Genomic DNA, 14,184 nt, shown 5'->3' with positions numbered 1-14,184 from the left:
GTTTGCAACTGTCCAAAACAATTTCAAACGCCAAAACCGCTGCTGCGCGCGAAACTGAGCGCGATCATTCGTCGATCTGGGTTGCTTTCCACCCGAGACACACACACATCGGGAAAATCGGTTCCCTGGTGGGTTTTTAAAGCAAACCACAACCCAAGGGTGAGTTTAACCGGGGTGGTCAGCGGCTGTTTTTTTTTTGTGTGTTGCTTCTCTTCGTAACAGAATGAGAGCAAATACAGGCGAATTGAAGTGAACAAATAAAAGAAGAAAAAAAAAACAAATGTGTCTCACTCGGAAAATCGCCGTTTTCGCCGCTTCTCAGCCGAACGGAGCTCGTTTGACAAGATTTTATTTTCGAGGGTTATTATTAAAATAAAACGGTACTGGCCAAACGCGGCGGGGGTTGTTTGCAACACGCGCACCTTTGAGGCGACGGAGAAAATGGGTCGTGCTCTAACGCGGTTTTCCCTCCTTTCCGGACCACAGCTCAATCATCGAAAGGTGAAATTAATTTTCCCTATATCGTTCAGAATGGTTAACCAGCACGGAGTTGGGTTGGTGTGGGAAACCGTTGCTTTGAAGTTTTTTCACAAGAATATAGAACGATTTCATGTAACGCATCGAAGCTGCAAAACAGGAGTTCCCCTTGGTCCGGAACACCCGAGCGGAGTGACAGTTTTCCGCGAGAAAATCAAACGACTAGGGAGAGGGAAACGGTTGAGCTTTGGGAAGGCGTGAGTAAAAACGGGGATTTGAGTTTCCCTTACGGCTGGAAGGAGTTTTCCCAGCTCTCTCGCGAAACCCATCTCGCTCGCCATTTTTACTCTCACTCTCTCTCTCTCTCTCTCTCGTCTTTTGAAAAATGGTGGAAAAAACGTAAAAAATCCTTGCGTTGCGCAACTGTTTCGATCGACGGCGTGTGGTTCATGTGGTGGACACATGCCCCCACGTCCTGTAGGGCGGCCGCACACAGCCGTACTGCCAATGTCGACCGTCTTCATCTCTTTTGTGGTTTCTACTGGTGTTCAACAATTTTCCGTTTCAATTATTACGTTTCATATTTCCGTTCCATAGTATCGAGTTATTTTGTTATTCGGCGAGTTCGAGGCCAGGCCTGGCATTCAGGTTATTTCCCAGCCTCGTACCAGCTGCGCTTTCCGTTACTGCTTGCTTCCGTTTGTGCAGATAGGCACTAGCGATGCCTCAGGTAGGTTCCGTGGCGGAAAAAGAGCTGAAGAGCAGAGCAAAACGAAACGAAAATTCGAAAGATATTTGGTCTGAATATCGCTAGGGGTAAAACTGCATTCGAATCCAAACGAACGAGTGAACGCTAGAAGTACATTTTGGGAGCAACCCTTTTTCGGTATTACATAAGGCGCCATGTCTGAAACGGAGCTGGTATTTCTCCGCTGTTTTGTCGACCCTTCATCCATGTTTGGCACCGTGTCAAATTTAATCGAAATGTTTTTTGAACCATTTTTTGTTTTTCCATTCGCCTAAATCAGCCAATCGTACATTTTCGTCAAAAGGCAATCCTTGGAAAAATCAATATCCATCTGTTGAGGAGAAGGAGGGAGAACTTACCCTGCAAATGGGCGCCGCCCTCCCCTATCGGATGGGAGTTTCCAACCGATGGTTGAGTGCATGTGCCAATTACATAATGCCCCAATGGAGGCGCCTTTGTTACTGGGGTTTTATTTGTCCAAACACGTTTATTTTAAAATTATCTTCAAGTGAAAATGACTAAAATTTTAAATTAAATTTAAATTAAATAGATGTGACATATTTCATAACCAAAATCAATTGTCAAATAAATCCTCACATATGTTGCAACATTTATGCACCACACACACACACATACACAGGCACCACACTTCCATATAAAATGATCAGTTTCGATTGACGGCCGTGTCTCGCAAATTGATGATTGTCGATTCGCATCCAAACCCATCGATTGTCGGCCTGCGGGGTTCACATAGAGCTATAGATTGTTAAGGTCAATCGGTTGAGAACCGACCATACGCAAATTTGCTGCCGTGCTTGTAGGGGCGGGGGGGGAACGCCGCACAACGACATTGGCATTCCGAATTGTTATGCCGTGTTTGCCCGCATCACCATCCGGATCGGGGAATTAAAATGTTTTCAAAACGTGTCGCACCGAAACAGCAACAAGAAACACGATCTCGAGATGTTAACAGTTGTTTTCCATTCAGTGCTTTTCCGAGCGTTTCGCTAGTTCGCTCCCATTATGAAGAGGGTGGGTTTTTTCTTTGTGGGATTTCTTTCTTGAATGGAAATTTCGCGTGCATCTGGCGATGATTGTTTAAAAAAAATTCCATGTGTTATCGATACGTGTACTAGCTCTAACGGTCGAGAGGAGGAAACCCCCGGCCTGCTTGGCGTATACGTACAGTAAACACGTCCTCCCGCACACACACACAAACGGGGGCGCATGTTTTTTCAAGTGTCGTAGGAAGCGCACCATCGTTCACCTGTTAGATGATTCGACACAAACCAAATCTCTGCCTATGGATACATCAATGTAAACGAACATGAATAATCTCCCTCAAAAACACTACCACATCTCCTCTCCTTTCCCGACCCCTAAAAAACCACCCCATTCGGTGGTGGAGGCGCACTATTTCACAGTGGAAATAAATCAATCACCTTCGGCGCACACAGACGAAGCCCACGATTGACGGGCAACCCGATTGATGGTACACGATACGCGCGATTCGTTTCATAGTTTTTGCACCAAGGGGTGGAAGTTGCACCCCCTCGCTAGCACCCGCCACCATCACACCCCCTCCAGTGTGTGGACTGCCGGTGGTGGTGGTGATCGATTGTGGGTCACCAAACGACGAATGGTGTACGAGACACCGATTGTTGATGGTCATCCGTCTCGATGGAGCAGTGTTGAACCGTGTTTTCCCTTTACCATAAGCACACCATCGTCGGACGAGTTTGGCTACAGCGAGAAAGAGACGGCTTTCCAGTGCACTCTGGTGCGTTGGGGAAGACGACAACGCACGACTTTTGTCCGTCCTTCGCAATTGCTTCGTCTCATTTAGGGTTTTTTTTTAAATTGTGTACTGAACGCAGCAGTGATCGGAAACACTTGCTCTAACACGCTGGTGTACGTGACTATCTTCTTCTTCGAACGAGGCAGGACACGATTGACCTGTATCTTATTTTCTGGTGGATAGTTTGAAGACGAAAGCGAACATCCCAGCTCCCGCTAACTCGAGGCAGCCCGAATCACGTTTCGTTGATGAAAAGCACGCGAGGGAAACCCTGTGTACAGTGGTTGTAACAAGTTGCAGTTTGTAAGTCACATCAACCACACACGCGCTGGAATGGAATGTGGCAGCATTCGCAACACATCTGTGCGCTAGGAGCTCGCCATTTTTCTCGGTCTCGTTCTCGGCGGAAGCTAATCGAATCGACTCCGACGCTCTCGTTGCAAGGCGTTACAAACAACATTATTTCTTTTTTTAGATCGCGGTAAGTTTTTCTCCCCCTTCCGTTGATAATTATCGCGGGGGGTTGAATAAAATATCGACTTGTACGTCGCACTTGCCCGAACCGATCTTGATCCGAACATGATCGACAATCGCGCGCGCGCGCGACCCGGCATAATAATATAATGGTGGCGTTTTGTTTCGCCTCGCAGAGGGCCGAGCTCTCGTTTGCCTTGCCCTCCAAAACAGCTTCGAGACGTGTGGCGGCCCTGCTGCCGTTGGGGTTGGTTGGAGGTGCGCTGGAACTAGTTTTTTGCTGCAAGATAAGGTCGCTCATGTATATTCAAATCGCCACACAAGGGTGGAAATGTTGTGTGTATCAGCAGCGACAAACGTGTTCACGATAGCTGTGACCTGGAGGCTGTGAGTAATGTGTGTTTGAAGCGGAGCAATTCCGTTTTATGATGCCTTTTTGAGTTTTTTTTCTGGTTGAAAAATGCTCTCCCCGAAAGCCGATACATTTCCCGGTGGAAAAATATTGCTTTATTTACCCCGATTGAAGCCTAACGTCGTCGTTACTCTGACGCAAGGGGATGTTCAATGTCTTACCCAACGACTGGCAGATGATTGATTTGCATTTGCTTTACCGTCGTCGGATCGTTCCGGTAGGAAAAACCCTTGGTTCCGGTTACCCGACACCCGCCTTTATGGGTGGAAAAATATGTTAAATATTCGCCATCAAAGTGTCGCGCCGGTGACTAAAAGATGCAAAATTGCTGCAAATTATCTCCCCCGCACCCCCGGGTCATTCCGCGGTGTCCTCCCCCCTTGCTTGGGAAGAAACATTTTTCTGTTTGCCAATAAAAGTGGGATTTTATTTCTGTTCAAACAGCACGTTTCCTCCACCAACACGGCACGAGTAGTTATCATATTTAGCCTGTCACGTTTCTAACAGTTGATGTTCCACCCTTCGGTTGTCTCGCTCTCTCTCCTTCTGTGCTCCCTGCTCACTCAACTGTCGGTTTTCGTTGAGCCTGAGACACATGTTTTACGATGGCTCGATGTGACACCGATGCAAATAAGCCGAGCGAGGGTGGTTGGGTTGTAAAAAAATCACCTCAGGTGCATGAAGCACCCACCACCCAGATGAGCCTGGCGTTTTGTTTTTTTAGCGGACTTTTAGCTAAAGTAAGCTAGTAGCGTATTTGAGAAGCGAAACCTCAAGCCGGCAAAGCAAGAGGAAAACGATGAAGTGTGCAAATATTGACACACTCGGCAGCCACCTCGCCACTAATGGTTTTTCCACCTTCTTTCGCCGGAAACCGGAACTAACCGGACCGCAACGGAAATAGATCCATTCCCCCCGGGTTGGGGAGCGATTTCTTTTTTGCCGGATTGTTTTCCAAACATTGAATAGTGGCAGGAAAGCCTTCTCCCGTTGTTTCGAGTGGACTTCAATCGACACGCCAAATCGGTGCTAAAACGTCTTCGATAGTCGACCATTCTAACCCGTCTTTCTACGTTCTTCTTTCGTGTGGATCATATTTCCCCGGTGCGATGTTGTTGCGGGCGATTGGATGAAGTGTCGTTTGGAAATACGACTGACATCCCTCTCTTCGCCTGGGTCGAGGATGTAAGCCAGAGTTGAAAATGTGTTTTTTGTTCCTTCTCTTTTTTTTTTGCATTCACACCCTTGGCACTAATGTTTATGTTCAATTTTGGCTCGCCCCCCCCTTTGACGCGCCTTGATGATGACGAGCTAGCACCATTGATTGATGTTGCTTCGTTTGTTTATTTTTTGTTTGTTGTTCCGAGGCGTACATCCGATTCGCAAAAGGGGGAGAAAATTTAGATGCAACAGCTTCTAACGTCATAAAAAAATAAATCCCTCAAAGCGGTAAATAAACAAACAAGTGTGCGCGAGAGGTGCGGGGCAGCGGGTCAGTAACAATCTTTTCCCGAACATGACGTTTTCCATGGCAGTTCGAAAGTTTGAATGAACACTATCCTAACATCACAACGTTTGCCATTAGTGACTCTACGGTGTGAACGAACATTCTCCGCATGATTCGTTCGCCGGTCGGTTGAGCACGCCGCTTCATTGGCATATTTTGTTTTGTTGCCAACCGAACGAATGACAGGAGAGTCCCTCACCTGAACGCCAACCCGCTGACTGACGGCTTTTTGGAGGAGAGCTAATAATAAGCACACTGCTTCTCGTTAATTTTATCTGAAGGAGGGAAGAAATAATGCTCACCGCACACACCGGTCGAAGTAAATAATGAGCTAAATGATCTTGCACACTCGGAGATTGATTAATGAAAGGAATAATGTTAAGAGGAGGGGGGCAGTACTACGAAGCCGGGATGTTTCTACTCCCTTTCGCGCTCTCGCCACCCGATAGTAAACGCCGCGATCGTGCTGATTAATGGTGACTCAAGGGAATCTGGACGCTGGACGCTGGAGCTGCAGCAGCCTACTAAGCGCGGGGCACCAGGAAATATAAACATACAGAAGAAACATACACGCGTGCTCACGATGGCAGAGAGTTGATCCGTGGCCAGCGAAAGATCGCGCCTGGTGATAGTCCGTCGGTGCTGCTTTTAGATTCCGGGTTCCTAAAGAGAGGAAAGTAAAGCACAAGGCTAGAAAACCCCGAGGTCCAGCATCAAGCCGGGTGAGGAGTCGACTTCCCTCTCGGTGTGCCGCTTATCAGCTAGTCCAAACCCAACTCTGGCCCGCGGCTTGGGTGTCGTATATCAAGTCACGCTCACGTCGTAAATTCGTCCAACCACTGAAGAGTAGTCTTCCTAGGCCGAGCAGGAACTAGGTCGGATTTTTCGCTCCCCGTCCCACCACATCTCTGAAGACATAGGAGTGAAGCTGTGTGCGTTCTATTCGGTTGCGATGAGATTAACCTGGCGGTGGATTACGGGCCGCGTGCCTGGGCGAGCGGATGGCGGCTTAGGTTGACACCCGGTTATTTGACTGGTGGATTACGGACCTGTCCCATCGCTGCCACTTGCCAGTTGCCGTGTTGTTGCGCTGTGTTGTTCCGATGGTATATGACTGGAAAGTTTATCAGCTGCTTCACGGGAAGGAGCAACGAAACGCGGGAATGTTTAACGAGAGTGCTATTTCAGAACCAAACATTACTCGTGTCACGACGTTGCCTCGGTCAACAAAAAGTCCAGCTCTTTTTCCAGCAAACGGCCAGATGAATAAATAGCGGAATTCCCCTTGCTTGAAAGGGAGGGTAGGGTTTGATTATTCATAACAAGTCCGAGTTGGTAATTGTGCGTACTTTCCGGGAAATGTTTCAAAGCTTGCTGTCCTTTCGTAGAACTTGCCAGTTTAATCACTTTAGTCAGTCCTCATACTGGAAAATGGATTGTTTAGTAAATTAGATTTGTTTTTCTGCCCATTGCCCAACGCTTGCGTCGTTTGTCGCTTCATTATTGCTGTAACTCCGTTAAATTAAACCTGAGAAAACAAAACCCCCACGAGTTCCGCATCCAAAGCGAGATAAAAAACCAGGCGTCTCCATCGTGCATCGAGCTGTGTGTGTGTGTGTTTTTTTTTTAAACCTTCCTCACTTTAAAAACATCTAGCTGTCGATCGTCTTGGTTGTCCGCGGACCCATACTGCCCGTTTATTATTAGAAGAAAAATGACAACACTTTTGCCCGCAACAGCGCTTGGATTTGTTGTTGCCTGTTTTATGCTCTTCGGCCTCCCACCTCTCCCCCCGTTGAGCTGTTTTCCTCCCTTCGAAACGGGCAGCGGGGAACGTCTGGCACCTGGCCAATCGGTCACCGTCGGTGCAGGTTCTGTCATCGGTTCGAGGGATCGGTTTGCCGCAGTTTTTAATTACTTGCCCAGCAAGGGAACCCCCCGCTTCCATCACCTATCCCCCACCTCCTGTGGAGAGGGAACCGAACCTGTCCCAGTGTGACATCAAAGTGCTTCGAAGCGACGCGCCTTGAGATGGGCGGAGGATTTTCGGAGAAAACCTTCACCACCACCACCACCACCTCCGTAACCCACCACACCATTACGGTTTACCGGGCGCGACGCGTTAAAGATAGACACCGGCTTTAAATTTACCGCGCGCCTGATCGTTGGAGTTTACGACACTGACCTTAAGCCATAAATGCGCGCACGGGCGTAGGTAGGTGTGTGTGTGTGTTTGTGTGTATGTGTACCCGACCTGCCGAACGGTTTAGCAAGTGTTTAGGTCCACCGTACGCGAGCTGTTTGGGTTGAGTTATGGCGTTGGACACTCAAACTAAATTTGTACAATTTTGCTAGGGCCATTTTTCCTGCAGTCTTTTTCTCTTCACGTCCACCTGGCTAACGCGAGTCCGATTTTTCCTTACGTAACGATGAAAATTCAGTTATGGACCTGATGTTTTTTCCCCCCCTATTTCCTCATAAAGGGTTACATATTGACAAATCTCACCACTACGAAGTTCTCGGCACTAACGAGAACCGAACACTCACGGGGGACCAGTTCGGGGAATGGTGGCACGGTGGTTCATGTCCTTGTGACATTTCTCTGCGCACCGTTACCTCTCTGCTAAGGTCACCGCTAGCAGCATAACGTGGCCGTAACGGCAGCTGACACGGAACCAGTTCTCGATCGGTCTTGTGCTTTCGGAGGAGCTTTATTAGGAGCACACCTTCCAGCACGATATATCTTCCACTTTTCGGTTCGATTTCTCTATCGAAGTTGAACTCACACATTGTGGGGGGAAGGCAGAGAAAACGATGTGCCAAGAAAAGCGAGGAAATTTTTCCTATTATATAATTCGAAAATCCTCACTGCGCATGTCCTGAAGAACCGTTCGCTCGATTTTCGAGCAGGGAATGGACGTTCACTCAGCTTTGGTCGCGGTGGAGCAGGATCTCCGGAATGTTATGGGATAATGTTGGTATTCAGAGAGTCCCTCTCTCTTTCTCTCTATCGCCATCATTCGCTCCCGGGTGCTCTTTGCTCAACCAATTTTCCGCTTGGACGAGATAGCGAATGTGGAGCAGCTGGTACTGCATAAACATAATTATTTCAGCTTATATGTGCAATTTTTTTCACAAATATCTGCATCAATAGTTTGAGGTATTGCTTAGACTTCCTGTGATCGATCGACTTTTAGTCAAACGTTTATTAATTGTGTAAGCGTGGAAAGAAAATGAGTCATTTTCAAAGAAATATTATCAAGCGTTATCGTTAATTGATTACCGAAAAAGGAGTTCCACCATATTCTATGTTCAATTGTTCGTTTGTGGTATTTAGCGGATTCCAGATTTTCGTTTCTGTTTCGTTACTGTGAAGCTCTCGCTCTCTTCGATTGTAAAATGGCTGCTGCATGCTTTGTGATATTGTGATCGTTTATTTCTACGTTTTTATTTTTGCTAATCATGTTTTTCTTTTGTTTCCCTCATGTTTGTTCTCTGTATTTATTTTCCATCCATTCATCAACAAAATTCCCATTACCGCAATATCAACTATGCTATTGCAATCCGTATTGCGGCCCGATTTACCCTGCTGTTGCTGTTGCTGTTGCTGCCGATTCCTGTACCGTGTTGTGTTCATGCTGTGTGTTTGTTTTTCTCATACATTATTATTATCATGCTCGCCTTCAATGTGTTTGTTGCTCTATGAATGAACTCATGTACTTTGAACGAATCATATTTTTCCCCCCATCCCTGAAATCCCATGGCGACTTTCCTTCGTGTTACGATGCACGCACTCCAACTGGACAAATATCCTTCCGACAAAATGGTTTTGTACATGTAAAATTAAAAAAAAATATCACACACACGTACGGACGCACACACTTACGTAAACGCAACGAACGAATACACGTTCACTCGTCGGGCCAAACACCTACAGACCGGTAGGACGGACTCGTACCGGGTGGCCACGGTGGCCCCGGTTAAGGATGACAACCGTACAGCCGATGGGCAGTTTAAGGTAGTATTGGTTTATTTATTTTTCTTCCATTCTATGGCTCAACTGACTTTAGACACTGGCCACCCGAGCGCTAATTAAATAACCAAACCCGGGCGGGGTAGCTGTAATGGACTTTACATGTTGGCCGTTATTTTCCCCCCCGTAGAACATTACTGACATTCTAATACATCTAGCGACAAATGCTTACTACACACCCGAGTGTGCGAAGGTCTGGTGTATGCGCACCGTTAGAACACCTCTGACGTTATTCGTTGGCTTTGTGATACTAATCCACTTCATACCTAACCCTACTCATATTGGCCATTGCACAATCGATTCTATCGCGCATCTCTCACGAAAAGCGATTTTTCATGTATGACGCGTTTTCATATGTTTCATTTATGTTCGTACCACCCTCCCCGTCGTCGATTTTGCGACTTACGGGGAAAGGATTAACCGAAGCACATTTTCACGAACGATCCAGGCGGTCCACGCTGCCAAGAACGCCGTCAGAAAATGCCACGCTTGGCAGCTTGCCTAATCTTGAACATGCGCGCGCCCCATGCGTGTACCGTTGCTCTGTGTGAGGTTGACGGGTTGAACCACCCAACCCTTTTCGGAACCACCCGAAATTACCCCGGATGGGCCAAAAGCGGCCTCAATCAATCCTCCCTTAACCACCCCATCGGGAGGGTTGTATGGATAGAAGGGGTGAGCGTCCAATTGCTCCGTCGATTGGACATCCATAAATGTGATACGACTATGGATATTTATATAATCGGGTGATGATACTGCCATTTTTATTGGCCGCTTCAACCGTTCAGCGGACGGGGAACTATCGACAATCAACGTACTTGAGTGGTAGTTTTTATGTTCACAACAAGCCCCGGGTCAAGTTTATGGCTCGCTCGCCGGTCTCGTTATTACCATCGACCGTGACCGTTTATCGAAGTGCATAAGAACATTAACCAAAAAAATCCACGCACACACACACACACACACACACACACAGACACATAAAAAAAACCGGAACCTAGACTACCAGCAATCACTTCCCAATTATGTCACGCATGGCATATCGTCCCTATTCACATAGCTGAAGTGAACCTTTTTTCACATTTACCTTCGGGAAATGGAAAATTGTCAGGTTGCTCTTTCATTTCCTCAGATGTTTATCCAATTTAAATTTAATGAGTAACTAGATTTTCGACTTTATCCGATTTTATTAAAACTTACATAACATTACGGACGAGATCCCTCCCATGCTGTGAATGGCCTGACCTTGGCTGCGCACTGTTTCTTCATCGCTCTGTTGTAAGGTTTTTGCGTTTGTGTGTGCCATTACACTTGCCATTAAGTATCGCCATTTAGTGCACGGTCCACTGATTCCGAGCGGCGTGTTTCAACGTGGCGTTTATGTGCGTTTTTTACCTCTTTTTTATGAGGTAGTTCATTCAAAGTTTGCTGTGCAATTATTTTGTATATTGTTCATTTGTTGTTAGTCCTTTTCACACACTCATTATACAAGTTAGGTTTAGTTATATTGCATGCTTATCATCAGTTTTTTGTTATGTGTTTTTGTTGTACAATTGTAGTATATTTACCGGAGCAAGAGTGTAAGGTAAGATAGTTAGTATGTGGTGTTGGAGGTTGAGATAGCTTTATGCTAAAAAAAACGAAAGCAAAAATACCATCAATGGATGCGTGAATTCGGGTAGTAAATATCACGCACCAACCGAACCAATCAGCCGCTAATCCCTGAGTTGAGTTCGAGCGCACGTACTGACGTCAGAATGTTTATGGAGGCCAAGTATATTTCATCGGGAACGTCGCGTCATCGGATGGCACCTGAGATATGACACCAACGGCGGCGACGGGACGGATCGTTGCGAAAATGGCCCCCGGAGACCTGGCAACATAGCCTGTTCTCTCCCCTCCCCCCTGCTATCTGTCTGGGAAGCCAACCGTCCTTCCTGCCACCGGGTCCCTCGCAATCGTATCTTAATTGCAATAATAACAACTAATAAGCTTGAACCCTTTCCACTTTTCCACGGTTAGGGGGGTGTGGAGAGCGACGGCGCACTAGATTGCCAATAATCAAATAGAACAATCTCTCTGCAATGCTGGTTCTTTGTTTGCCTTTATCAGTGACTCCACGGGGGATGGCAAATTGTCTCATTCGCTTCTCATCGCGGTGTGTTGTTTATCTCCCGAAGGAGAAAGGGGTTCGATTCTAGGTCTCGTTGGTAGCGTCCGTCGTGCGTCTCGAGTGTATTCACATTGTCATGTGAGTGCCAGAAACGCAAACACACTAGCTACCAACCCCCTTGAAAACATCTACCGGCCGTGTTCCAACGCGACACGGTTCGCTGTGGTGCAGTAGGTTTCCCTTGTTTATAGCTCTTGTTGTTCAACGATGGTGAAATCGAAACGAGAACACCATCGTTGGAGGTACCATCAAATGGCTATCAATTAGTGAGCATAGTTTTGCATTTGCCCGCGATGGAAATAGCGATGCGTTCGCAAAATGTAATGCCGGTTCCGAGCCCTTTGCGTGTCTGCCTGTCAGTTACACCTCACTGCACCCGTAGGAGTTCTATATCGCAGGTGTATAGGAGACCGTACTAGTCTCGCGAGGGTTTCGGCTTCGAGAGAACGGTCAATGTGAGCCTCTAAATGAAGCGATAATGTTAATGTTATTGCTTTTTTACCCTCTTGAGTGGGTCGTTCTATGGATCAGGTACTACTATGCCGCACATCTCGTGTCTCATGGGTCCAAGGAGCAGCCACTCCGTTTAGCAACGCACAACGGTCCTCGGGCACGACATGTTCGGAAAAGAATGCGCCTGATGAAGGCCGATGGTGGTCCCCAGTGTATTTAGAAGCATCGGTTTTGTTTTCCCCACAAAGCGAAGAGTTTGTTTGCTCTCACCTTCATGACTTCAAATGTGAAAGTGGTATCGGTTAAGAACTCGTGCATGGGAATTTCAATACAAGCTTGGGTTAATAATAATGGATACCATGCGGAGAACATTGAGTAGTTAAAAGTGTGCGCCCTAAAACAATTAAGCATTCTAATACTAACCTTAATAGTAAAACATTATATTTAATGCCCTAATATTCTAGGAAAGGTGTCAGTGCCTTCGCAGCGAGTAAAGTAGTGGTGGTCTTCGGTGGTAAAGCGGTGGTACAGTAGTGGTAGCGGTAGTAGTTGTAGTTGTAGTATTACAAGTACTTAGCAGTTAATGAAACATATTAAATACAATCTATCCGGGGCTCTTCTTGCGGAGCGTGTCAAGTGGCCTCTTTGCAATTATCCAGCTCAGCTGACTCTCACTCACTCGACCGCACACTCACGCGCCAGAGCATATTGACTGACATCGGTATCTTATCGGTCGCGGCCGCAGCCCAGTCATTATTGAAGAGTTATCGTGCGCTAATGGCTGGTCCTGGCGGCCCCGGACGACAAGACACCAATTCGAGCGAGCAGCTCGCAGTCAGTCACCGAGTGGAGTCCGACTGGGCAAGGATGCACTTGTAGGCCATCCGCTCCGGCAGCAGAAAAAGTCCGCGAAATAAAAGTGAAACGCTTCGGCTAATTGTGGTTACCATTTGTTTTTTCGCTCTCCCCTTTTTCCAAACGTTCGCGCCGTGCCCCGACTACAGTCAAGACGCAAAATGCCGCCAAAGAAGAAAGCCGCCGATTTAGATGATTTAAAGCAGGAGTTGGATATCGATTATCATAAGATCACACCGGAGGAACTGTACCAGCGACTTCAGACACATCCGGAAAATGTAAGTATACGATTGGGTTGTGCTTCGATTCCATTCCTTAAGAATTTATAGTTCCCCCCCCCGGGTCTTAAGTGGAGGGAGTTAAAAATATTTTCTTTTGAGAAATATACCTTACATAAGATTGAAAGTAGTTGGAGTTACATAAAAAAATGAGTAAAAATATTTAACAATAGGAATTTCAGAGAAATGCTTCATAGGGATGTCAGAGGAATGCAAAATTCACACACTTTAGTATATTGGGAGCAAACATTTGGCATACAGTAGATAAACGAAACATTGCATAATGAACTGCATTGGTTGATTGTAAAATAAAAAAATAGCAAGTTTTAAACGACTATTTTTGCGAGTGGTGCAGTTCCTGGTGACGTCACACTGAAATGTGTTTGGAACGTTGTAAATGTAAAGTAATCGAAAACAGCAGCATAATAAATGTGGATTTGATGGATGAGATAGATCTAGATAGTAGACCAAAGTAATGCCGGTTAACAGGGGCGCTACTACGGCCCTGGCCCCTAGAGGTCCCTCAACCGTAGGATTCTTATCAACCATCGCGCTATATCTACCTGCCATCCGCCCACCCCACACTCCGTCCGGTTTCGATCCGCGTACGTCACCACCGAGCAGATCCCACGCCGGTGGCCCTCACCGCCACTTTATGGCGATAGGAGGGTCAGTTCAACCTGGTAAATTGCAGTAATTTACGTTTACAACCAGCAAAAGGCGGAACTGAACTAGATTGTCTCGGAAACAGGAGAAAAATACCGGTGAAAGAGCAGCATGTTCCTAGGCGTTTGATAAGCGTCATCAATGGTGCAACCACGCTCTTACGTTTTTCGGACAGTTCGTTCGATGGAAGTGACCGTTTTAAGATATGGTTGATAGCGAATATTTAAGACCTTTGTAACCAAGGACGGAAGGGTTTATTATTATCGCCCATCTATCAATTGTGATTGTTCGGAAGGTTGTTGGAGTTAAT

General features: G+C 46.6%; 1 protein-coding gene across 1 annotated transcript in view; it reads left to right on the top strand.

Moving 5' to 3' along the window:
* LOC131286290 (sodium/potassium-transporting ATPase subunit alpha) overlaps positions 1-14,184 on the top strand; it is a 69,462-nt gene that overhangs the window by 41,422 nt on the left and 13,856 nt on the right. Inside the window, exons 2-3 of the mRNA XM_058315224.1 lie at positions 9,354-9,434; positions 13,080-13,208. Coding sequence (XP_058171207.1) covers positions 9,354-9,434; positions 13,080-13,208 — 210 coding nt within the window. The remainder of the gene's footprint in view (positions 1-9,353; positions 9,435-13,079; positions 13,209-14,184) is intronic.

This window comes from Anopheles ziemanni, chromosome 3 (assembly GCF_943734765.1).
Source record: "Anopheles ziemanni chromosome 3, idAnoZiCoDA_A2_x.2, whole genome shotgun sequence".
Classification (NCBI taxonomy): Eukaryota; Metazoa; Arthropoda; class Insecta; order Diptera; family Culicidae; genus Anopheles; species Anopheles ziemanni.
This window is presented reverse-complemented; position numbering and strand designations above follow the sequence as displayed.